Source organism: Penicillium cataractarum, assembly GCF_028827025.1.
Source record: "Penicillium cataractarum strain IBT 29864 chromosome Unknown utg000009l, whole genome shotgun sequence".
Classification (NCBI taxonomy): Eukaryota; Fungi; Ascomycota; class Eurotiomycetes; order Eurotiales; family Aspergillaceae; genus Penicillium; species Penicillium cataractarum.
In genome coordinates this window covers 847,326-872,055 of record NW_026622745.1, presented here as the reverse complement: position 1 = coordinate 872,055, position 24,730 = coordinate 847,326, and the positions used below count along the sequence as shown (strand labels likewise).

At 51.0% G+C, this 24,730-nt stretch overlaps 11 protein-coding genes across 11 annotated transcripts; 8 read left to right on the top strand and 3 right to left on the bottom strand.

Annotated features, from left to right (window-relative positions):
- Positions 1-162: 162 nt before the first annotated feature.
- N7496_010963 (uncharacterized protein) lies at positions 163-569 on the top strand (the record flags this gene model as incomplete). Its single annotated transcript, XM_056703876.1, has 2 exons — positions 163-181; positions 277-569. The coding sequence occupies 2 exons, from the start codon at positions 163-165 to the stop codon at positions 567-569; spliced, it is 312 nt and encodes a 103-aa protein (XP_056549836.1).
- A 414-nt stretch (positions 570-983) lies between these two features.
- Positions 984-3,907, top strand: N7496_010962 (Rab GTPase-binding exocyst subunit SEC15; the record flags this gene model as incomplete). Its single annotated transcript, XM_056703875.1, has 8 exons — positions 984-1,145; positions 1,200-2,192; positions 2,268-2,576; positions 2,630-2,739; positions 2,806-2,917; positions 3,004-3,453; positions 3,524-3,774; positions 3,829-3,907. 8 exons carry the CDS (start codon positions 984-986, stop codon positions 3,905-3,907), a joined length of 2,466 nt encoding a protein of 821 aa, XP_056549835.1.
- A 427-nt stretch (positions 3,908-4,334) lies between these two features.
- Positions 4,335-5,463, bottom strand: hapE (CCAAT-binding factor complex subunit HapE; the record flags this gene model as incomplete). Its single annotated transcript, XM_056703874.1, has 4 exons — positions 4,335-5,006; positions 5,064-5,120; positions 5,223-5,236; positions 5,373-5,463. The coding sequence occupies 4 exons, from the start codon at positions 5,461-5,463 to the stop codon at positions 4,335-4,337; spliced, it is 834 nt and encodes a 277-aa protein (XP_056549834.1).
- A 717-nt stretch (positions 5,464-6,180) lies between these two features.
- Positions 6,181-7,152, top strand: N7496_010960 (Fcf2 domain-containing protein; the record flags this gene model as incomplete). Its single annotated transcript, XM_056703873.1, has 3 exons — positions 6,181-6,335; positions 6,393-6,549; positions 6,778-7,152. 3 exons carry the CDS (start codon positions 6,181-6,183, stop codon positions 7,150-7,152), a joined length of 687 nt encoding a protein of 228 aa, XP_056549833.1.
- A 115-nt stretch (positions 7,153-7,267) lies between these two features.
- N7496_010959 (purine-nucleoside phosphorylase) lies at positions 7,268-8,571 on the bottom strand (the record flags this gene model as incomplete). The annotated part of the gene is made up of 7 exons (XM_056703872.1): positions 7,268-7,312; positions 7,366-7,645; positions 7,703-7,905; positions 7,963-8,027; positions 8,096-8,175; positions 8,231-8,309; positions 8,370-8,571. The coding sequence occupies 7 exons, from the start codon at positions 8,569-8,571 to the stop codon at positions 7,268-7,270; spliced, it is 954 nt and encodes a 317-aa protein (XP_056549832.1).
- A 579-nt stretch (positions 8,572-9,150) lies between these two features.
- On the top strand, positions 9,151-10,201 carry N7496_010958 (mitochondrial 37S ribosomal protein uS10m; the record flags this gene model as incomplete). Its single annotated transcript, XM_056703871.1, has 5 exons — positions 9,151-9,201; positions 9,265-9,377; positions 9,454-9,498; positions 9,564-9,988; positions 10,047-10,201. 5 exons carry the CDS (start codon positions 9,151-9,153, stop codon positions 10,199-10,201), a joined length of 789 nt encoding a protein of 262 aa, XP_056549831.1.
- A 450-nt stretch (positions 10,202-10,651) lies between these two features.
- N7496_010957 (tryptophan--tRNA ligase MSW1) lies at positions 10,652-12,098 on the top strand (the record flags this gene model as incomplete). The annotated part of the gene is made up of 5 exons (XM_056703870.1): positions 10,652-11,050; positions 11,147-11,227; positions 11,302-11,417; positions 11,474-11,592; positions 11,650-12,098. 5 exons carry the CDS (start codon positions 10,652-10,654, stop codon positions 12,096-12,098), a joined length of 1,164 nt encoding a protein of 387 aa, XP_056549830.1.
- Positions 12,099-14,181: 2,083 nt separating this feature from the next.
- On the top strand, positions 14,182-15,776 carry N7496_010956 (pepsin-like aspartic protease; the record flags this gene model as incomplete). The annotated part of the gene is made up of 3 exons (XM_056703869.1): positions 14,182-14,373; positions 14,449-14,767; positions 14,836-15,776. 3 exons carry the CDS (start codon positions 14,182-14,184, stop codon positions 15,774-15,776), a joined length of 1,452 nt encoding a protein of 483 aa, XP_056549829.1.
- Positions 15,777-16,118: 342 nt separating this feature from the next.
- N7496_010955 (N5-glutamine methyltransferase family protein) lies at positions 16,119-17,396 on the top strand (the record flags this gene model as incomplete). Its single annotated transcript, XM_056703868.1, has 2 exons — positions 16,119-16,423; positions 16,499-17,396. 2 exons carry the CDS (start codon positions 16,119-16,121, stop codon positions 17,394-17,396), a joined length of 1,203 nt encoding a protein of 400 aa, XP_056549828.1.
- Positions 17,397-18,568: 1,172 nt separating this feature from the next.
- Positions 18,569-19,747, bottom strand: N7496_010954 (sterol desaturase family protein; the record flags this gene model as incomplete). The annotated part of the gene is made up of 2 exons (XM_056703867.1): positions 18,569-19,358; positions 19,479-19,747. The coding sequence occupies 2 exons, from the start codon at positions 19,745-19,747 to the stop codon at positions 18,569-18,571; spliced, it is 1,059 nt and encodes a 352-aa protein (XP_056549827.1).
- A 1,338-nt stretch (positions 19,748-21,085) lies between these two features.
- On the top strand, positions 21,086-24,065 carry rcoA (uncharacterized protein; the record flags this gene model as incomplete). Its single annotated transcript, XM_056703866.1, has 9 exons — positions 21,086-21,206; positions 21,405-21,486; positions 21,686-21,743; positions 21,889-22,003; positions 22,085-22,614; positions 22,755-23,225; positions 23,400-23,532; positions 23,704-23,779; positions 24,041-24,065. The coding sequence occupies 9 exons, from the start codon at positions 21,086-21,088 to the stop codon at positions 24,063-24,065; spliced, it is 1,611 nt and encodes a 536-aa protein (XP_056549826.1).
- Between the last annotated feature and the right edge of the window lie 665 nt (positions 24,066-24,730).

Sequence of the window (24,730 nt, the reverse complement as noted above, 5' to 3'; positions counted from 1 at the left end):
CCAATGAAGGTAGTTGATGAAAACTTACGAAGCGTCGAAAGGATCTTGAGCGTAGATGAGTGAGGTGGAAAGACTTGAAAATAAGGAGACGACTGTATCAGAACGAAGTTTTCGAAGACGAAGGGCAGCTCAGTGCAGCAACCCAGCCGTATTTTCCTCAAGATGGGTGTTGGAAAGGAGGGTGAGAAAGTTGAAAAGGATAGAAGTCGTGGAGAGGAAAAGAATTGAGAATCTGGGGGCTAACAGGTGGTATTTAATTCGGAGCTTGTATGCTAGGTCGATTGCCCCCCGGCGAAACCGTTGGGAAGTCGGGGGAAAAGCGGAGACTCAATATCAAACGCCTCGAGTCCATTGGCCGATACGATCATCGTTGCCTTGGTACAGATCCCATGCTGGAGCCGCTACGCGCCATTGGACGATCTGGCGCGAGGAATATAACGGAAGATATTCGAGGCTCTCGATTGGCCGGTACTGCCATGGATGCCTGGGTTTGCGCTTCTCGCGGAACTCATGCTCACGATGCTCAGCGGGATTGGAAGATCTGGCGCTTAGAAAGTAACGAAATATAACAATGCCAGATTGGTGGCATTTAAGCTGGTTGTAGAGTAGAAAGCGCGAAGGAGACCGCGGGAATAGCCCGCCGAGTAATTGACGTATACATAGTAAGATATTTAGATTGGTGTGCAATCCTCCGTAAATCACTGCTAAACGCTTCTCGGAAAAAGAATTCATTCGCGGAGAAGTACGCGACGGCATTAGATTGTACGCCGGAAGTAATTAGAATCCCTATTAATGTCAGTAGTTGGCTCGTGTAAGACGGGAACGCCATTCGCAGAAACACGGCATAACAGTACCTTCGTGCATTTTTGTTTTTTTCCCTTTTTTCCCCTTCCTTTCCATCCACTTTTATCTCCTCTTGAAAGTCACTTTGCCCAAGACAACACCTCTCCAGTTACGGCTGGATTTTTATAGTTCAATTTGATATGGCCCGTGCACGCGCTAGACCAAAAGAGGACAAAATGGTCGGATCTCTTAAGCTTGCCGATAGCGATAAGCAACGTCAGTCGGTGTTGATTCCAGGCCATAACGGCATCAAATTCGATGAGAAGATGGCATTGCCTAATGGAACTAGCGTGCTGAACCAAGTCAGTTGTGTCCTTCAAGTAACCAGGAGCTTGGCGTGCTGACTGGTACTCTAGATCATCATTTCGCCGTCGGACACGGACTACCTTGACCAGCTCATTCCCTCTATCCGGGAGTACAGCGTCGGCAACCGAACTCCGCAGCTCCTCCAGTCCCTATCACGATTTGCAAGTGATAAAGAGGCGGAGATTGAGAGTATCTGCAACACGAATCACCAAGATTTCGTCTCCTCGGTCAATTCACTCCTCCGTATCCGTGAAGGCACCGTCACCCTTACTGCCGAGATTCTCGACCTCAACCAGTCCATACAAACAAGTACGGAGCGTCTTGCGGAACAAAAGAAGGCCTTGGTTGAGTCTCGAAGTCATCGGCAGAATATTGACGAAACGTCGCGCGCCATTCAAGATTGTCTCGAGGTTCTGCGGTTGGCGAATCAGGTCCACGACCTGCTAGCCAAGAAGAATCACTATGCAGCATTGCGGGCGCTGGAGGAGTTGCAAAATGTGCATCTCAAGGGTGTCACGCAGTACAAGATCGCGGAGATGATTCAACGCTCGGTACCTGCCACTCAGCGGGCCATTGCGGAAGCTGTCATGTCGGACTTGAATACGTGGCTGTATCGCATTCGAGAAATGTCACCTTTTCTCGGGGAGTTAGCTTTATTCCACACGGACCAACGCAAGTCAAGATTGAAGCAACGCGCGGAGAAGATGCCTTATCTTGAAAGCTTCAATCTAAACTCTGCGATTGAGCTCGTGGCAGATGAAGATGAAGAGTACGATCTATTACAGAACGACGATCTCCAGGTTCCCTTTGCGCCTTTGTTCGAGTGCTTGCACATTCACCAGTCCTTGGGGCAGATGGACAAGTTCAAGATCGAGTACGCGAATACTCGACGTCGGCAAAAAGACCTTTTGCTTCCTGCGTCCATCACGCTCGTAGATGAGGACGGTGCCAGTCTTCATAATATGTTGGAGGAAATGGCAGGCTTTGCGATTGTTGAGCGAGCAACGATGAAAAGAGTGCCGGATTTGAGATCCTCCGTTGATGTAGGTGGTGGTATCTCGAGATTTTTTGTTCAATCGCTCGAATTCGGCCATTATGGGCTTGCTGACGCGTGGTAGATCGATGAACTATGGGACTCATCGTGCCAGGCCGCGGTTGGTGTGATTTCCAAGGCGCTGCATGAAGTAGACAACGCGGAGAGCATTTTGAAGACGAAGAATCTGATTGCGCTGTTCATGCAGACAATGAACGTAAGCGGGTCCTTTCCCCTCCCTCGACTTGATTCAGGCAGCGAGGCTAATACGCCCTATCAACCCCCCAAACAGACGTGGGGCTTTTCCGTCAGAGTCTTTGACGACTTCTTATTGAAACTGTTTGAAAAGTACGCGGAGCTACTCAAGAGGCGGTTTAGCGATGATTTCCAAGAGGTAAGTTGCCCTCCGAACTTACAGCAAGACCTTTCTAAATCTAACGCGTCTAGATCGTGTCCACGGATGACTACATGCCTATGCCTATTCAGACCCTAGAAGAGTATGACAAGGTGCTCAACGTGAGCTGGTACAGTCCTGAAAAGCCACGCGATGAACAAGTGTATGATCTCCCCGGACTTACAGCCGCATGAACTACAACAAGCTAAATCACTAAATCACGGAACAGTTTCCCATGCATCCTGCCATTCTCAAGGATGTATCCATTGTGCTGCATCGATATTCGGAATTTTTTGAACCAGTTCTACTTCTTTGCAAACGACGACTTTTCTCACCCAAATGTTATTGATGAGACATTAAAGGAGGCAAGTGGCTGCCATCTACCGGGACTCCATCTAGAACACGCGTTGCTAATCTCAAATTCAAGGCGCTGGATGATCTTCTCTCTCGAAAGGTTTGCGATACCCTGGTGGAGCGTCTTTCCTCGCAGTATCTTGGACAGATCGTTCAGATTCTGATCAACCTGGAACATTTTGAACTGGCCTGTCACGAACTGGAACTTCTCCTGGCGGCTGCAAGGTCACAGAACTCGACTGGCACCTCCATCGCGCTCAGAGCCACCGAGAAATTCAGAAGCAACAAAAAGGCCGCTGAGAAGCGAATATTCGAGGTGGTCAACTCCAAGATTGACGATCTTATTGAAACGGCAGAATATGAATGGATGGCGCCTAACCCTCCCAGCGAACCCAGCAACTACATGCAGACTCTGACGCGATTCCTGTCTAACATTATGAACTCCACCTTACTCGGGCTGCCAACTGAAATCAAAGAGTTGATCTACTTTGACGCGCTCAGTCATGCCGCAAACATGATCTTGGTAAGGATCCTACCCCCGTTCATCGCACCACATTATATTGGGTACCAGTTTGACTGACTGTATTTCACAGGCTCAACCTCTGGCTCCCGAGGTCAAGACCATCAATCCTAACGGTGTCACCGCGTTGGCCAAGGATGTCGAGTACCTTACACAGTTCGTGGATAGCCTGAACGTGCCTATCTTGCGTGAGAACCTGGACGAGCTGCAACAAACGGTGCAGCTGATGCAAGCGGATAATGCGGATGAATTTTACGATATTTCGACGCGTAATAAGAAGTACGGACGTGTCGATGCCATGCAGGGGCCTATCTTGCTTGAGAAGTACGATCCTTTCCCAGTCGTTTGTCCTGGATTATGCTGACCCCCTTCTTCCAGGTTGACTCGAACAGTCCAAGTGCCCACCAAGGTGGACAAATTCGTGAATCTGTCATCACGGTTCAAGAAATCTTCATAGTCCGGTAGACATGCCTTAGCGTGTTACGAGAATTCTACTTTGTGGGCCGAGACCATTCATCTGGTACTTGGAGGAACCCCACCTAGCTTTAGCAGAGTTTAATCGAGTTTGAAGCAACCTCTATGTAATCGTGTCTGATTCAAAGATAGAAATAATGAACAAGTTCAACTCCAGTTGCGATTCCGGACGGAACCACACCTTCTTTCCCGGTTCCGACTACAGGTATCAGATTTGCCCTAATCTGGCAGGAAATAGAAAAGCGAAAAATAAATTGTCCATTGGACAAAGGGGGACGAAACATGAAAGAAGCACAGACAACCAAAAAGGCCAGTATTCGCCGGGGAAGACACACGCGTAACTATCGAGTCAAAACATTGAATAACCAAATGCGCCCGATTTTAGTGGCTCACTGAACGGTGTTAGTCTTTTACTTAAGTCGGGAAAGGGTTGGAAGGGAGATGATACGAACCTGTTGAGGGGGCATGTGAGGGTAAGCATATATCCCTTCGAACATCTGAGGCTGTGGCTGGCCGTATGCAGCCGTCGGGTCCTGTTGGACTGCACCAGGGTACATGGCCTGTTGTTGGCGATACTCCTGCTCTTGCGCCATACCGTGCTGACCCAGAGAACCGTAGTCTGCCGGGCCCATGTGCGGCTGCACACCGTGTTGGGCAGGAGGCATCTGGCCCGGAGCTGCTGCGGGACCAGGGGCCGTGGCGCCAGCCTGGCTAGAGCGCTTCGCATGGGAGGTGGCCTCCTCACGAGGAACGATGTCAATCAAGAAGTCGAACATGTCGGACTTGGAGAGGGCAGCAGCAATGTCGGATCGCTGGAGAGTGCGGCGTTTGTTGTCCTCGGCGTGGATCCAGGCGCGCATGGTCAACTCGGTGATGAAGATGTCACAGCCCTTGGCAAACAAGATGGGGGCCTCGGCGGAAATCATCTTGACCTCGGGGTCGGCCTTCATCACCTTCTTGATTCGAGCAAGAGGCAACTGGTGGATCTTGTAGTCGTGGTTGTCTGTCTCCAGGTGGTTGATGACATGCTGCCAGTAAGTCGTCAAGATATCGCGAGCTGTGCCCTGCAGACCTTGATTCACCTGAACGGAGTGTCAGTGATGAGTGTGGTGACCACATTGCTTGAGCGAGCGACTCACATTGGCCCAGGTACCGGTGTACAGCTCAGCGACTGGAGCATATCCTTGTGCAGAGAGCTATTCCAAATTCATATCCAGTTAGCTTCGGGGTTCCCAGGGTCTTGCATCGATCGATCGCCGGAGGACTCGGATTGAGGGTTGGGATGAATTAGGGCATACCGCTGCGCTAGCACCTGAAAGAACCGTTAGTATAGGACAAAAGACAAACGCGACAATCATAATGCCTGTTTCGCATGCTCTCATGGGGCATTAGACCCCAAACCGATGCTATGCGATCACCGCCTTATCTCTCCGGGGGGGCTGAAATACCATAGTGTCCGCCATTCCTAATGTCGTACACAGGCTGTTGCTGCTGCTGTCTGCCTTGCTGCTGGCCACTTCCTTGGGGCGCCTGCTCCATGGTGATTCGGATGCGTTGCGCGCAAGAGAACGGTGGGCTGAATTGTAGTCAGGCAGGTCTCGGGGAGAGCTGCTTGGGGTGCTCCGAGGTTGCGACGCGACGGACGGGCGACGTGCGACAGAATTAACGTAGTATATAGGAATTCGCGGAATATGCCGAAGGCGGTCGCGTAGGCGATATAGAGTCAGCTATAGTGTAGCGTGTTTTCTAGATGTTGTTGTAGAAAGCGCGTCGGGATGGTTCCGTGGAGGTGGTGCTCTTTCAGCTGTCTGACGTTCTTGGACAAGCCCCCCGCTCCCAAGTTGCGCCCGTGTCAGCCCAAGGTCGAGTACTGAATAGAGGATGCAGGTACTGTACTACTGACTACACTTTCTAGAGGAATATTGCTCCAAGATGAGATTACTGTGGGTATTGTAGGCTTCTAGTCCTCAATTGACCAATCTAAAATCATAATTGGGCCATTTCTATCTCGTCAAGTCCGACAAACCAGCCAAAAGTACTGATAAAAGTACCGAATACTTGAAATTGGGTGTATTTCTCTTTGCTGACCAAGTACCCGTGACTTCTGTAGTCACATGACCAGAGCTGTCCCGGAAAAGATTTCTGATAAAGGTTTCTCCGTGCCGACGGAGCATCAACAGAAAAAAAATTCCTATAAAGCCCACTTACGTCCAGCTCTTCTTCATTCTCCGAGACCTTCCACCCTGACTTGCAGGGATGGGTGATTCAATTACTATGGGGTCCAGTGTTCCACCTCAAGACGAGGTGGAGCTCACTGATGACCAGATTCAACAACTGTTGCTTGAAGCAGAGAACCGACTGCGTGGTTCAGACACCCAGGTCACCCCGGTCGACGATGTCGCTTCCTTGAGGTATGCTGTCCTCGCTAGCTATTGATACTCAAGACAAATTGACTTACACGTTTCTAGAATTCCCAAGTTGGCTACTAGCTCCACGTTGGCGCCCTACATGCGTCCGGGTGCTGAGGAAATTGCTACCGTTGATTCGGCCCAGCTCATCGATCCCAAGCAAAAGGAGCTGTCCAACTCTCTTCGGACTGTTGCAACAAAGTCCGCTGCAAAGAAGGTTAGTCTATCATTGTCTCTGTTCTTGTTCTTTTTTTTCGTCTTTGCTATGAGGAAAATTATCCCAACGCCTAAGCGCTTGATGCGGCGTCCTCAGTCCGTCTTGGGCTGTGCTGCACTAGTGAGAGCCTTCATTTTCATAGTTACTCTGAGCATCCACACAATCATCATGATTTTTTTTGAAACGACCCTGTTACGAACTTCATTCGCTGACTAGTCGATTCTACAGGACAAGGCTACCGCCGGACCCGATTGGTTCAACCTCCCCAAGACCGAATTGACCCCAGAGCTCAAGAGAGATCTCCAGCTCATTCGGATGCGTTCGGTGCTCGACTCCAAGAGACATTACAAGAAGGAGAATGGCAAGGCCAAGATCCCCGAGTTCTCGCAGGTCGGCACCATCATCCAGGGTCCCACCGAGTTCTTCAGTGGTCGTATCGCCAAGAAGGACCGCAAGAAGAACTTTGTCGAGGAGGTCTTGGCATTGGAGCGGGAGAACAAGCGTTTCGAGTCCAAGTACCGCGACATCCAAGCCACCAAGACCAGTGGAAAGAAGGCTTTCTACAAAAGCTTGCAAGCCAAGAGGAATCGGAAGATCAAATAAGATTAGAACGACCACTCTACCGGCCGTTTCACTATATTCATGGTGTGCTGGAGTCTATTCTCCAGCGACTATACATACCTGGCGGTATCTATGTGTACTCAAAGGACAGTCCCATCTATACCTGTTCGAAGACGTTCACAAGACTTTGCAAAACCAATTTCTGCAATTGTCAGTCGTTGATTCGCTGGTACTGGTGGGGACAATGTATCTCACCTGCATGTCCAGTGCCGCATTGCGGCCAGCCTCCAAGACTTCCTCATGTCCAGCCTTGCCCTCTTCGATGATGGCGTTGAGCTCACCAGCGTCTTTGCCCTGGAGTAATTTCTCATCGCCACGAGGCACGGGTGCCAACACTGCATTGTTGGTGACCAGGCTAAAAGCCAATACGCGAAGCCCACAGTGCCTCGCCACCACAATCTCTGGCACGGTGGACATGCCCACCACATCGGCACCCATCATTCGCAGCATGCGGCTCTCCGCTCTCGTCTCATAGCTTTACCCAGTCAGAGAGAATGCAGTAGATGGATGCACCGTTTAGAGAAAAACTTACGTGGGACCTCCAACGAAGGCATACACACCCTCGTGCAACTTCCTCGTGCTTTCCGCAGAGATGACTTGCTTCCACGCTTGGTGTACCTGACGACGAAGGTCCAGGTCATATGCGTCGGACAGAGGTGGGAAGCGCACTCCAAAGTCTTCCTCATTGGGTCCTCGGAGGGGATGAACTCCCGCTAGACCGGCGAGGAAGATGTGCTAGAAGCCATCGTTAGTCACTCGGTTCAGATAGAAAGGGGTTGATAGTAGTCTTGCATCATTCAGCATGACGATATCGCCCACGCAATAGTCAGAATTCAGGCCACCGGCCGCGTTTGTCACTGTCAATCATTATTCTTAGTTTCCTCTCGCAAGCACAAACCTCTTGGCATCTTTAGCGTGAACTTACACACGACAGTATCAACTCCGAGCTGCTTGAAGACTCGGATGGGGAAAGTGACTTGGTCCATAGAATGGCCCTCGTAGTAGCTATTCATGATCCAATTAGCCACAGACCCTCCTGATACTTGGAATAATCACTTACTGGGCACGTCCAACCATCAAGACAGCGGGAATCTTCTGGCCCAGCAGACCAAATACCAACTTCCCAGCATGTCCAGCAACTGCACCAGTCAGCCAATCTCACTCTCCATCCATTTTCCACGGCATTTAGAGATACTCACCCGTCGGACGAGGGAAATGAGGAATAGACGCATAATCATATTCCGCTCGACCTTCAGCATGGACCGTATCGGCCAGTCCTCCCAGCCCAGAGCCACATACAATAGCAACTTTGGGCGCCTGCAGACCCTCTGGCAGGCTACTTCTAAGGAAAGTCACGGCCTCGTTGGCTCGGTCGAATGCGGAGGTCCCTGCTTGAGTCATGATTCCTGATCTTCTTGTCACTGATATGTCTATGGAAAGAAAGGGAAAAAAATGAATGGAGGGAGGGGTGGGGTGGGCTGTCATGATGCTGCGGAGTTGGCGTGCAGTCTTATTGGCTCGTCGTTGGAGCCCCGATGCTACCCTTTTGCTGGTTGGGAATCTACTGTTTGTGTTATTCTTGACATTGAAATGTACGGCATATAATATTAGTTGGAATTGTATGTCCGTGATAATGATCAAGTGTTTTTGATCTCTTCCATCTGATCGTTGGCGACCTGGTTAGGATCAAGTAGTACTGGGCTGGTAGTATATATCTATGACTGCGTGACCCTATTTAATACGCCACTACATACTACAGGATACAACGAATAGTCACCATACGTCCACCCTTTTAAACCTGCCACATGCAATAACCCCAGAAAACCACACAAATCAAAACCCTGAGCCCTGGATGATGCTTGTCGTAGCCGTGGGTGCACTCGAGGACGCCCCAATGGTCGACTCCCAAGGCGGTCAGTCCGCATCACCTTCAACTCCGAAAAAAAACCCGCACCAAACAGACTGCAACCACCAACGACCATGTTTCCCAGCACAACGCGCTCCTTGATTGGAGCTAGCAAGCGCCTGCGGGTAGGTGGAACGCTTGAAATCCAATATCATCCATCGAAACTAAGCTAATGGACTCGGAATCAGGTGCCTATGCCCATTCGCTCACTATCAACCCCGAGCCAGACCAATGCGCCATCCACCGAGAAGGCGACTACACCTTCCCAGACCAAGCCCGAGCCGACTCCCACCTCTGTCGCGTAAGAAACCGTGAACCCTGAGAAGATTATTCGTGCCAGGAGCAGAATGGCTGATGGAATTGGTTTCACACTACAGTCCCACGAACACCGAGCAACCCGCCGAACTGCCCGTGAAGGAATGGTCAGTCAATCGCATCACCTTTACCCCTACAGAATCGAAGAGTCCGCAGCTCATACAGATCCCAGGTCCGAGCGGTTAGGAGCTTTTGGTGAGCACGCCCGACTCCCCCGAAGCGTCCAGGCCCTCTATCTTCGTCCCCTCCGGAGGAAGGCGGAGCACGGCCTCCCCGTCTGCGACCTTCAACTGCGATCCTACAGCGTGCAGAACCTGGAGTTCTTCGCCGACTTTGCCATCCGTGCCGCCTACTACCTCAACCTCCCCGTCTCCGGCCCCGTGCCCCTCCCCCGTATCACCGAACGCTGGACCGTGACTCGCAGTAACTTCGTACACAAGAAGAGCAAGGAGAACTTTGAACGGATCACGCTCCGCCGTCTGATCCAGATCAAGGATGGCAACCCGCAAGCGGTCCAGGCATGGCTGGCTTTCCTTCGGAAACACGCGTTCCACGGAGTCGGTATGAAGGCCAACGTTTGGGAGAATGAGAGCCTGGGTATGATGATTCTTGAATTCGCAAGTTATAGAATCGCACGACTGACACATAGAAATAGATGCCGCCAAGGCACTGGATGCCTCACTCCCCGAGATCCAAAAGACCGTGGGCCCACACCTTGCACAGTTCGGACAACGACAGGACAACTCAGTCAAGGAGACTATCTTCGATGCGCTGGACAGCGACCGATTTGCCGAGCGCAAGAACCTGTAAATTGGATAGAGGATTTTGGTTTGTTGCTCGAGCTTTGCATAATTTGTGTGTGTGTTTATTTGGGAAACACCCGGGCGTCATGTAGTTTTATATCGTCATCATCTTTGGCCTTTTGTGGCTCTGGCCAGGCCCATCTGTACTCTACTTTGATTATAGCCAGACGTCAATGAAGAACTGGAGTCTGCTTTTTTGATTGATTTTTACCAAATGGCCGAGACGTGGCAACAACACTAGCACGGGCTATTGTAAAAAGCTAGATAATTCCAAAATAATCCTGGAATGCTTTGTTAACAATGCTTAGTTGACTATTCATCGACTGTCGATAGGCCCAATGATATAATCACGTGACAATTGGATGTTTTGCGGCGCGGAGGCCCGGAAATCCACGAAGAATTGCACTCGACCCAATCGTCGCATTTACTTTGCGACGCATACATAGAATCATCAGCGATGCGTGCCACAATTTCCCACCAGGGAAGCGCATCCCTGAGATTGGTGGGCGGGCACTTCAACCGCGTTCGCCCGGGCACCTCAGTTCGGCCATCCTTGTATCGGTCAAATAGCACGAGCACCAACACACCACCAGCTCAAGAACCCGTCATCTTCTCCGGCATTCAGCCCACTGGAGTGCCGCACTTGGGTAACTACCTGGGAGCTTTACGGGAATGGGTGAAGCTACAGGATGAAGCGAAGCCGGGAACGAAGCTGTTATTTTCCATCGTGGATCTGCATGCATTGACGGTTCCGCAGGATGCGGCGCAGTTGAGGAAATGGAGGAGAGAGGCTTTTGCTACGCTGCTTGCTGTGGGGTTGGACCCGAGTCGGTCTACGGTTTTTTATCAATCTGAGGTATGTGGTTCTTGGAGTATTCGTCTCGTACGATACGGGAGCTTGGAGAGTTGAGAGTGGATGAATGGAATTGGGTTCTAATGAGATATCAAATAGGTTCCGGCTCATGCGGAATTGATGTGGATTCTGAGTACCGTTGCTTCGATGGGTTATCTATCGCGAATGACTCAATGGAAGGTTAGTACCCTGCCTGATTGCAATATCTGGATAGCCAGAGATATTAGGAGTGACTGCTGACTGACTTCATGCAGAGCAAACTCCAGCTTCCAGAGGATACGACGTTAGAGCAAGCAGATGCTCGGGCACAGCTGCGACTCGGCCTTTTCTCTTACCCAGTGCTTCAAGCCGCGGATATCCTTGTTCATAGGTACGAATCTCCGTCTATGTTTCGAGCATGAGAGCGTCACTGACCACATCTCACAGGGCAACGCATGTCCCCGTTGGCGAGGATCAGAGACAGCACTTGGAGTTCTCGAGATATACAGCCAATAGCTTCAATCACCTCTACGGGCCGATCTTCCCCATCCCAGAGGCGCATATCTGTAAGTCGGATGATCCCCTCGCGATACAACAACATGCCCTATCTAACAGAATCCAAGCCCCCGCCAAGCGAGTAATGTCCCTCAAAGAACCAACATCCAAAATGTCCAAATCCCACGCAGACGAAAAATCCCGAATCATCCTCACCGACTCACCCAGCGTCATCCAAAAGAAGATCAAAGTCGCCCTAACCGATTCCCAACCCAACATCACCTACGACCCAGCCCAACGACCCGGGGTGTCGAACCTAATCGAGATTCTGAGCCATTTCGAAGGACAGTCATGCCAAGAAATTGCCGCGAGTTTCGACGGCGCAAGCCTACGCGCTTTGAAAGAGCACGTCGCTAGCCGAATCACGCATCATCTGACGGATATTCGGGAGCGGTATGTCTCTATTATGGACGACAAGACTGGGTATCTGGACTCGATTGCGCAACAGGGCGCGGCGGCGGCGCAGGCCAATGCTAGCGTGACTATGCGGAAGGTTCGAGATGCGATGGGGTTGTAAATTTGAGATGTTTACATGATGTGTTTAGTGTGGACGGCTCTTGTACTAACATTTACCTTTTTGGGGGGGGGGGGTCTGCGTGGCAGAGACCCGTGTATTATATAATCGGATAATAGAGTCCAAATACGGTAGGAAATTCGCATCTTCGATAAGTTCCTTTTAGTTGGAGACGTGGGGGTACGTCATGGTGCAAGACTATGCCGGGAGTAGTAGTAATGGACAGGGCTTCCGGCGTCCCGAAGTGTAGTTCGGGTGCATGCTCGTTGTTTCAGTGTTTCAGGGATAAGGGGGGCCACTAGATTTACTTGTACTATTTAATATCGTTCTTCATACCCGCTTAGCTTAGTAGACCCTGAGTCTTAGAATAGTGGGGAGACTAGTGGCCCATCCCAGCCACTTGATATATGGTGTCGACTAGCATACTGTAGTAAACTGATAGTATCATAGTAGTAAGAGACTACAGTAGCATGGAGCATAGATATCGGAAGGGCTGGAATACCAGAATCTACTTGAGACATGTTTAGCACATTTGCCACGATTAATTTATCTAGACCTTCCATGATCCATGATCCATCGGAGTTAAGGTAGATCCCCATGATCGGCCGATCGTAAGCTTTGGTTATGTAGCCGCCTGGTCCGGTGGCTGTATGGATTTGCCGCCGTGGCTATGCACCCGGGTGACCCTGGGACTGGATCTTAAATAGAGACATTGCAGGCAGCAGTAAAGATTTATAAGGATTAGAATATTTGTGGAGACGGTATTGATGCATGATTGTCGATAATGTATGGTTATTATCCACATTTGAAGCCACATACTCCGTACATGAGGGTATTACTGTGGAATATACTCTGTAGAATGTACTGTATGGCGCAGTATACAAAGTCAAAAATGCACTCGTCAGCGCCCTATGCATTGTCATCAAATGTACTTGTAGTGTCCGTCTGGTGTTATCTCCGATGAATTTATTCGTCAGGGGAAATATTGTACGATATCTCGTATTTGACAAAAAATATAGTTCGAGGATCGGCAGGTCCAGCTCAAAAAAGTCCGACACACGTGGTGACGACAAGACATCAAAGTCTAATAGTAACTTTTAACAATCACGACATGAATCATTCTTGATATTGAAATAATCGACCCTCTCCTAATAGACCGTTAACGAAGTCCCACTTAAGCAAAAGAATCAAAGTCTTGGCTCTTGCTAGGTCACGGGGCTAAGCCAGAAACGGGCTGGTGGCAGTGGAGCGTCATCCATCCGCGTCATCAGCGCTCGACCCAACCACGTACGTTGCATACGTACGCCAGATCAATTTTGCATTGCCCGCAGGCCTTTTCCCGTCGGGGACTTATGGTGATGATGAGGGGAAAGAGATGAGAGGAGTCGAATAGAGTACAAGTCTGTACTCTCCATGACTTGCACCCTTTACCCTACCATTGTAACACTTCCACTCCTTTTTTTTTTTTTTTTTTTTTTTTTTGGGTAGACGCCAAGTTGGTGACGACAGCTTCGACCTTGTGGGGCCCTTCTCAACCAGCGCCTTACCCGAGTGACTTGCACTGTCGTCTCCACGGTGGTTTTTACAGCGCTTACGAGAAGGAAAAGAAAAAAAGTCAATGGTCCACTCGTGGGCCGCTGACTGGCCGTTGAACAAATAATGAACCTGTCAATCTTTCCCGGCTGGCCCGAGGTGTGCCAAAGCCGCCTGGACACTCCAGCAAACCAAGTTAGTGCTGTCTGGGGGGGGGAAGTGCATACGACATCCATCGCCTCTCCGGCACAGCCGCCGCATACATGTTCTTCAATCTTTTAGACTCCATATTTCTCGTTCTCTTTTCTCTTCTTCACGACTCTCTTCCTCTCCCACAGCTTCACATCTCGCCGTCTCTCTCTCGAGATATCCTCACCATCTCGACTTAACCCGACCCCTCTCCCCGCGATCTCGAATTTCCATTTCCGGCGCATTCCTCGGGAACCTGCAGCGGTGAAGATCGTGCCGATCAGATCAAAGTGAAAGGCGGCATACCGATCCCACACATTCCTACCGGGGAGCTCGGTCTATTTTCGGCCAACGGCGAGCAAGCATGAAGAATTCTTGGCTTTGGCTGGCGACCCTCGCCGTACCGGCGCTGGGGAAGCTGAATCTCGTTCAGCGGGATGTTCCATCGGTGGTTGATATGGGTATTCAGCGGAAAGACGTTTCGGATCCTGTGGCTCGAGACAGAGTGCGACGGATGAAGCGGAGTTCAACGGTTTCCCAGGCTCTAGACAATGAGGTATGTCAACTACTACAGCCGCCGATCTTTCCCATCTCGTCGTTGTCTTGATAAAGAGCTAATAGTAGGCTATAGGAAACTCTCTACTTCTCGAATGTCACTTTGGGAACACCGGCACAGAGCTTGCGCTTGGTCCTAGACACTGGTAGTAGTGATCTCTGGGCAAACGCACCCAATTCGACCCTCTGTGAAAAGAAGAGCAACCCCTGCAACGTATCCGGCACCTACGACTCCAGCTCGTCCTCGACTTACGCCTTTGTGAACTCCGACTTCAACATCACTTATGCAGATGGCTCCGGTGCGTCGGGCGACTATGTCAGCGATACCCTTGCAATTGGCTCGGCGACATTGAAGGATTTCCAGTTTGGCATTGGCTTCACGTCAAGCTCCTCCGGTATGTGGCAGCCAGCAATAAACCTTTCCTCCTCTAATATACAACGGAAAGCTAATATTGTGGTACAGAGGGTGTTTTGGGAATTGGATACCCATCGAACGAAGTTCAAGTTGGTGTGAGTGGGGAGAGTGCCTACGCCAACCTCCCCAAGGCCATGGTCAATAAAGGACTCATCAAGTCCAGCGCTTATAGTTTGTGGTTGAACGACCTGGATGCTAGCACTGGCTCTATTTTGTTCGGTGGTGTGAACACTAAGAAGTACCACGGCACTTTGGAGACTCTCCCAATCCAGAAGGTCGGAGGCGGCTACTCCCAGTTTATCATCGCCCTGACTGCCGTGGCTCTCACCAACTCATCCGGTACCACCAACTACTCATCCAGTACACTGCCAGCCGCGGCTCTGCTCGACTCGGGCAGCTCCTTGACTTACTTGCCGGACGAGCTTGTCGAAGATATCTTCAATGATCTGGACGTCACCTACGATTCCTCCAGCGGCGTTGGATATCTGCCCTGCACTCAGAGCTCAAGAAACGTCAACATCTCCTTCACTTTCTCGTCACCCACCATCAACGTAGCCATGAGCGAGCTCCTCCTTGACATTGGCGACTACTTCTTCAACGACGGCGAGCGCGCCTGCGCCTTTGGCATCGTCCCCGCTGGTGACAGCATCCCCGTCCTGGGCGACACATTCCTGCGCAGCGCCTACGTGGTGTACGACCTCGCCAACAATGAGATCTCCCTCGCCAACACCAACTTCAACTCGACGGAGAACAACGTTCTTGAAATCACGACCGGCTCCGACTCAGTTCCCGGCGCTACAGCCGTCGCTAACCCCGTGACGACCGTGGCTGCTGTAGGCACTGGGGCTCGCATTGGCGGCCCCAATGGAGGCACTGGTATCTTCTCATCCGCAGAAGCGACGAAGAATGCCGCCATGCCCCGGCAAACGAGCATGCCCAAGCAACTGGCTCTCGGTTTGGCCGGAGCCGGAGCTTTGTTGGCGCTTTAAAGGAATGGATTTGGGGCTGATATAGACTTGGGTCTATTTTTCTCTGCCATTTTAGACATTTTGTTGCATGTTCTTGCGGTGTATTGGAGTCTAGGAATACCTGGTCTTGTTTTTGTTTTTACTCATGAGTACATATTTGTCTCTATTTAACGTGATACGAAATTCAACGATTGTCAATATTTAAACAACTTTACTTGAAACTTTCCATGTCATATCTTTATTGGTTGAATACAGCTGTAGCTTTGTATTGTGTCGATCATCCTAGGTAGCCGAACTTAACGAACTGGCGGGTTAGTGCTTGGCATCATCAACCAACCTCCACGCGACTCTACACCTCACAAAATGCCACGAATCCCGACCTCACTACTTCTCAAGGCCTATCGGGAGAATCCCCTTCTATCCATCCTCCTGAAGGAATGCCGATCACTAGACACAGCCCGTAACGAACTTCGATGGATCCGAGAACGCGCTCTTCGCGACGCCCGGGAACACTCCCCCAATGCCACAGGAACGCGACTAGGATGGCGGACACGTCTACGAACGATGTGCCACAAGCGCTCCCAGGGCGTTCCATTGCAATATATCCTAGGTGACCAACCATTCGGAGACCTGGAGATTCTCTGTCGACGGGGAGTTTTAATTCCAAGGTGAATAACCGCTTCCACAAAATAAACATATCAACATTTTTGCATTGGTACAGCCAAGCTAACTCCACCGTCTAGGTCTGATACGGAGTCCTATACGTACGAAGCAGCCAGACTAGTCCGTCAGATGGCGCTGGAAACGGACAAGAATAGTCCGTCACCATCTAGCAAGACGAGACCGCTTCGAATTCTGGATCTGTGTACGGGAACGGGTTGTATAGCGCTGCTTTTGCATGCGCTCCTCGCGTCGCATTTTGAAAGGATCCAGATTATGGGCCTTGATCTGAGTCCTATAGCGCTGAATCTTGCGCAAAGGAATCTGGAGCATAATATCGGTCTAGATGTTTTGGGTAGTCGTGCTCGTGAAGAAATTCGATTTCATCGTGCGGATGTGTTGAGCTCCAGCAGCAGCGCCGGTACCAGCGCCAGCACCATCAATGATGGTTCTATTCCAACCGTGGAAGACCTTCTATCCAAATACACTACTCAACTTGAACCCGGACCTGAGCCCGCGGATGGATCATCAGCTTCTCTGCCCAAAATCGACCTCCTAATCTCCAACCCGCCCTACATCTCAACGACCGATTTCCACAACGGGACAACCGCCCGAAGTGTACGGCTCTTCGAGCCTCGATTAGCACTTGTTCCACCCCACGTGCATGCCAATACCGATGCCGCCGGCAAGACAGGCGATAAACCCGAAGATATATTCTACCGCCGCATCCTAGGGATATCGCTGGCTGTACGGGCTAGTATTACGGTTTTGGAATGCGGGGATAGGATGCAGGCTGAGAGGGTTGTTGGGATGTTCTCCGGCATGAGGGGGCAACAGGGGAGAATGGGGGAGGAGGATGGGTTTACAGCGGAGGTTTGGCCTAATACCGAGGAGGATTGTTTGGCGAATGGGTTTCATAGGAGAGATGGGTCTAGGTGCGTTGTTATTCGGAGGGGGAGGGGTGGGAGTGGTAATAGTTAAATGGGATGGCTGGTTATAGTAGATTTGGGAGTATTAGCATGTCATGTCTTGATAAATCTCACGATGATATCTCGGCATGAGACCAATTCGCTCGAGGTCATGGATAGAAGACCAAAAATTATTGTAGCTGCTGGAAATAGAATACTAAGGGACATCAAAATTCAGCTCCAGCACAGACTCTGCTACCATCACACGTAAATTGAATCATGACAAATAAGCCCATGCACATCATCACCTCGTCGACACTACATATACTTCCTCAATAGCTGAGTGCTGCATCGTTCATCCTCCAATACTCGCTGGTATGCCCCACAATATGTACTGAACGCAAAGCATGATCAAGCCAAAAAAGATCTCGTGCATGAATTGCGGCGTAGCTGAATGTCAGTGCTGGGATGCAAGGTCTGCTTACCCATCACACAGCATAGAGCATCACACACGGCGAGTCCGCTGGGTCCACCGCCTGACAAGTGACATTGACATGGGTGGAGGGGTTTATGGATAAGGTGGCGGTTTGTGTTACCGCGTGGTGTCGATCATTGAGTATTTGTGTGATCAAGTGGTACTCTGGGTATATACATGATCGGATAGCAGCTGAGTTTGATCTGGGGGTATTGTTTCCGTTCAGCCAGCCACGGGTTGGGTATGAAGTAGGTCGATTTGAGATAGATATATTGTGTCTTCGGTGCATCTGCATGTTAACTTTAAGTCAAACTACATTTAAGTTTCGGATCAGATACTACAGTATTTATAGTTTGTGCGGATGCACACCAAATATCGAATATAGAATACATGCAATGTAGATCAGGAAATAAGAAATAGTAAAACTTTAAATCGTCACAATGCATTCTGGTCGCCATGGTCAAGAAAATGTATGTACAGACAATGCGGCAGACCGCGGACCACCCGGTCAGGCCCTTTTTTGGGGGGAAATTAAAACAGAGTATGGGGATGTGCACGGCGCATGATTAATGGTAATGTACGTAAACGGGGAAAGGGTGGGAGAATGGATGGGCACGGATGAGGATCACCGCGGCAGCAAAAGGTCAAGGGAGTTTCCCAAGGACGGCCCTCGAGAATAAGAGACCAAGCTCGACTCGGGACATGTGCAGGTCGCTGCACCTTAAAATATAAAAACAAGAGTTCAAAGACAAAAAAAAGGTACTTCTCCCTCATAGGTTCTTCTTCGTCTGAGTGGAAGCAGAGTAGGTGCGGTCATCATCACCCTCGACATCCTTCAGAATAGTCTCCATCTCCTTGGACTGGCGCGACCACTCCTTCTCGCTCATCTTGGTCTCACGGCGGAACAGCTCCTCGTTAGGCTTGCGGTAGCTACCACCCAGACGGTCCCACAAGGTAGTGAACTGGCCGTAGTTGTAGTTGAAGTACAGATGGTGCATGGTGTGGCAAGCGGCACCGTTGACAATGGGGCTGTTTGCGACGTACTCTCCGTCATGAATGAAGACGGTCCACAAGTTGATGAAACCGAAGAGGAAGACGTAGGCGAGCTTCTGCAGCGGGAAGATAAAGGGGAAAACGTGGTAGGGCACACTCTGGGACCAACCGTCGAGGGGGTGGAAGGCGTGCGAGGCGAAAGGAGAAGGCATAATCCACTTGTGGTGAGGCTTGTGGAGAGTGCGGTAGACGCGCGGGTGGTGCAGGCCTCGGTGAATCCAGTAGATGAAGAAATCGGTGAAGAAGATGAAGATGGGGAACTGGAGGATGCTGTAGTAGGGGAAGGGTTCCTCGGCGACGGTATCGTAGAGCTTGGCGTAGCCTCGAACCTCGAGGACGAAGAAAGGTGCGGTCAGGAGGGCCATTGGGGGCATGGCGGACATGGCCTGCTTGATTTCCAAGGGAATTTGGCCCTTGAGGAATTTAGGGTGGTTGAAGGTAGTTTTGTCCCAGACGAAGATGTACGAGGCGGTTGCGACGATGAAGTATACAAGAAGACCGAAGATCCTAAATCAATTGAGATGTCGATAATTAGTTTCTGAGGTATTCGCGCGCATCGTTTCTCCCCTCTTAGAAGATACCGAGGGGTGTCGAGGGGAAAAGGAGGGCGTGGCATTGAACGCATACCATGTGATCAGGAAAAAGCTTGTGAATTGGCGGTAGATGTTATTCCGAGGCCAGGCGCTAAGATAAGCATATTTGGAAGGCTCCAGATGAATCAACTGTGTCGCCGGCTCATAGATGAAGGGCTCCGCGGCGCCAAAGAGGGACAGGGTGCTGTTGGCGGCATTGACAAAGGCCGGGAGGCCGACGGCGGAAGAGAGGGAGGTCGGGAGAACGGTCGAGTAGAGGCGATCACCAATAAAGGTGTCCCAGAGTTCAAGGATAATATCCATGATGGGCTTGAGAGAGGGGAGGAGAGGCGTGTTGAAGATGGAGAGAAAATAGGTGGAAGGGGGAGGGACTACAATCGGGAAACCGGGTGATTATTTGGGGCGGCGAATAATAAATTCTGCCCGCATCACACCAGCGCGGAACGGGGCCAGCCGTTGGGATGGCGTTCTTAATCAGCTGGTTTCGATTGGGGTGGACTAGGAGAATTAGATGTATGTTTACAGATATATCATGCAATCTGGCTCGATAGAGTTAATCATTCATCTACGGAGTATATAAACATTGAATGGCGTGGTGTCCTCATGCCATTTCTTAATACTTACGGAGGACTCGAAAGTACGCCGAAGGAAAGAGGATGTTTAAACGCTGGGTGGCTTGGCCTAATCGGGTTAGTCAGGGGTTAGTTGCCTGAGAAAGAAGGCGGATATTTATTCCTGAGGCCATAAGGCACCAAGGCTGTTAGGCCACCGGTCCAGGCCAGATGCGGCGTTATCGCCGACCCACCCAAACCTGGCAGTGGAAGTACGGTAGAAGTACTACAGTTACTACTTTAATTGAATAAGACTACCTAATATCTTTTGATGAGCATAAAAAATGATAAGAGTGAACGACGGTATAATATGAACATCACAAAATTACCTTGAAAGACTTTTCGGATAAAATAAACCCGCTTATATAGATCTACTTACCGTTTATCTTATGTATCTACATTCTAACCTTTCCTAGCCCGTTTGCAAACGGGTCTTTTCTCCTTTGTTCGTAGGTTCACGGTAATATTCGTCATTCTCACTCCTCTACCTATTAATCCTGGTTGCTCCGACCGGGTTCCATATATCCCCCCTTTTTCTCGTTTTCCTCCACTCGGAACCACTCCGTCTCCTCCGTGGTGTCCCTCTATTGCGCTTCTCGGCTCTTTGGCTCGCTTCTCGCGCCAACGCTAGCCGCCCCGTTCCCATCTCCACCCCCCAAACTCAACTCAACCTTCCCGCTGCCAGCCTCTTCCTCCTCCTCCTCCTCCACCCCCCTCTTCCCTCCTCCGACCTTTTGCCTCTTCATCCAATCTAACGCCTTTTTCCCACCCCCATCCACCAACTCTGATCCACCCAAGCTTTCGTCGCTTTATTCGACCCTCTCCATCATCATCATCGGGCTAGCTGCCTGGTGTCGTCCACCAAGCAGCAATCGCGCCTCTTAGCGATCGCAGTGTCAGTCAATTGAACCCTCGTCCACGCTACGATCCCCCGTCGCGAGCTGTCGCTGATTCCGACCGCCCATTTACAGAGATCGTTCGTATAACAACATCGTCTCTTTGACGTGATTACTGTCTTCCGATTCCAGCCATGTACAACACTCACCGCGGGATGGTGCCCGCCCCCAACTCCCGCCTGACGGAGTTGCTCGACCAACTGCGCCAGGAGTTTGAGAGCCAGTCTCGGAGCACCGGCGAATATGAACACCAGTGTATGTTTTTTCCCTACATCTTCCCCCTCGCATAAAACGCCCGCTCAGCTTCCTTTTTCTACGCTTATCCTTGGCTTCTCTCTCCTGTCCATCGTTTTTTCAAGTGTCGCCCAGTCCATCAATGGCTGAAGCGCGCTTCTTCTCTCTCATGGGTCGCGAAAACTCGCTGAAACGTTTTCTAACTGACAGATCACGCAGTAACCGGACAGCTCCAGGAGATGGAGATGATCCGTCAGAAGGTATACCAGCTGGAGCAGACTCAGATCAAAATGAAGGCAGAGTGCGTTTGTTCCTCTCCTCCTATGAATCTAGATTTCCATCTAGGATCATTTCCCTTCCCCCGCTCCACTCTGTTTTGCGCCTCTCCTATCCCCTTCAGACCTAGGCGCAAACCGAAAGCAAGGCCATGGTTGGAAGGGGAGGGCCCATCTGACGTTGAAATCTCCCTGCGACTAACATTTTCTACTCTCTCCCCACAGCTACGAGGCTGAAATCCGAATGTTGCGACATGAACTCGAGCAGCGCGGCGTGCAACCGGTCTCTTCGCATATCGCGCCCGCGCAGCACACCGGTCCTCAGGCGCAACCACCTTCATTGGGCCACGGCCCCAGCAACTTGTTTGGTGGTATCATGACCAACCAAGGAGGTAGTGGTCCCGGTCTTGCCCCTCCCCCCCTCCCAGGATCAGCAGCCTCCCCAGCATACCCTTCAACAGCCTGCCTCGGCCGCCCAGCCTGGTGCGCCGCAGCCCCCGCAGAGCTTCCCTGGAGGATATCAGCCTGGCGCTGCTGTGAACGGTATGTTTGCATAAGTGGAGATGTCTTGTCAGGGTTGGCTAACGTATTTGACCCCCCGGCGGGTCGCAACTTTCTACACAGGCTACGGACCTCCCCCTCCTCCTACTGCATCCCCTGGCCCGACTAAGAATCGTCGCACTGCCCCGGGTCCGGCCACCCCTCAGCAGACTCAGATCGCCTATCCGGATCCTCGCGCCTCGCCCCAGATCCCTCGCCCTACTCCCCCCAGCCAGTCCATTGTGCGCGCTGATCGCCCAGGTAACATGCTTGCCAACTGGGACCCTGCGGATCTTCCCGCGTCGCAAAAGCGCGAGGGTTCTGATTGGTATGCCGTGTTCAACCCGGAGGTTCAGCGTGTGTTGGACGTTGATCTGGTGCACCATCTCAACCACGACAGCGTGGTCTGCTGTGTTCGATTCAGCCGTGATGGCAAGTACCTGGCGACGGGCTGCAACCGCTCAGCACAGATCTTCGATGTGACCACTGGTCAGAATGTGGCCACCCTGCAGGATGAGAATGTTGACAAGGATGGTGACCTTTACATCCGCAGTGTTTGCTTCAGTCCGGATGGCAAGTACTTGGCCACCGGTGCTGAGGACAAGCAGATTCGGGTAAGCAAATCCTCGGACCCCGCGAACCTCCGTAGCCGATATTCTATTGAAATTGGTGAAAAGAGGACAAAACAATCTGTTGTTTCCCTTCAATGTGTGAGATTGATGACTGACAAAATCCCATTCAATGGGTTCTATAGGTTTGGGATATTGCTGCACGCACCATCAAGCATATCTTCAGCGGTCACGAGCAGGATATCTACTCCCTGGACTTTGCTGGCAACGGTCGCTACATTGCCTCGGGCAGTGGTGACAAGACTGTCCGTCTGTGGGATATCCTGGATGGCAAGCTCGTCTACACCTTGAGCATCGAGGACGGCGTCACTACCGTGGCTATGTCCCCCGATGGCCACTACGTGGCAGCCGGTTCGCTGGACAAGAGTGTGCGAGTGTGGGATACCACCACTGGCTACTTGGTGGAACGTCTGGAGAACCCCGACGGCCACAAGGACAGCGTGTACTCGGTTGCCTTTGCGCCCAACGGTCGCGACCTGGTTAGCGGTAGTCTGGACAAGACTATCAAGTTGTGGGAGCTTACCGTCCCGCGGGGCATGCACCCTCACAGCGGCGTCAAGGGCGGCAAGTGCATTCGCACTTTCGAGGGCCACAAGGTACGTTCCTGATTCTCCCGATGGGACTTGATATGTTTATTGTTCTCCCCCCAATCTCCCGGTCTCATGCCACCCATGATCTCCCCCGTGGAACGGCCGCGCCACACGGCAACCACAAGGGACCCACTTCCTTTGGACATTTTACTGGGTACTAACTACTGCGATGCGCTATAGGACTTTGTGCTTAGCGTGTGCCTGACGCCCGATGGCCAGTGGGTCATGAGTGGCTCGAAGGACCGTGGGGTCCAATTCTGGGATCCCGTTACTGGAAACGCGCAGATGATGCTGCAGGGCCACAAGAACTCTGGTGAGTCTATCATCCGATAGTTTGGGATTTAGCCGGATCGATAGTGTGCTGTCATATCTGCCACTTGGAGACGGGCTTGATCCTACTATCTTATCACTTCATCCTAGCAGTTTAGCGACTGTCTAGTGATGTCGTGCTCGTCGATCATTGTTTCTAATTCTCCGCGGATAGTCATCTCGGTGGCCCCCGCCCCGACCGGTAACCTCTTCGCAACTGGCAGTGGAGACATGCGTGCACGGATCTGGAGGTAAGAAATCGCTATTCTCGTCAACACCTTTGCCCTCTTTCTCTCTCCATCTCCCTCCCTCTCTCCACTTTTTTTTTCGTTCGTTCCCGTTTCCCCTATCCCAGACTGTCGGGTCTACGATCGTCGTTTGGGTTCATCGATGGTCCAGTCCGATCCAGCTTGGAAATCATGTCTTTTCTGTTCTATCCGCGATCGATCATTTTTTTTTCGTTGCTATGGTGTTCTTTTCCAGCTCAGCCTACTGACCCTTTATTCCCTCAGATACTCGACGTACACAGGACGGTAAAATGGATCGGCTCAGCCACGGCGCAATATGACTTTACTTGCTTGGATTACTGCGTAGCCAGGTTAGGGCTTGAATTTGACGGTGTCTTTATGTTTATCCCTGTTACCAACTCTGTTGTTTTTCTTCCGATATCTTTATTTTTGGCTCAAATATCTGGTGCTTTGTTCTTGAATAATGCACATGCACAGTATTGTCTTTAGTAATTGGTAAAGAGTCGACCGTAAGCTACTTGGGGCCTGGTGCAGTTAGGTGTACTCCGTACCTTAGGGTAGGTAGCTGTCATCACATCATCACATCATCTCCACGGGGTTCTTGCAATTCCAACCAATAACTCGGTCGAACCCAAAACATCCTCTCCAAACCAACCCAATCTAACTACTCCCGGAAGGCCTATTAGGGTAAACCAGGACCAGCCAGCCGGGGCGCATGACCAAGTGACCACACCCGCTCTGGGCAAGTTGCACAAGGCGTCAAGGCGTCATGAAAAGGGAGCAAGAGAGAGAGAGAAAAGAGGGGGGACAAATCAAAACAAGACTTTCGACACGGTACTCTCCATTGTACAAAGTACGAATGTGAACGTAGTTTCGAGTCACTGGCTTCTGGCCACTGGCCTAGTAGCCTGTGGCCAGTGACCCAGTGGCCAGTGCTTCATAGGTACAGTTCTT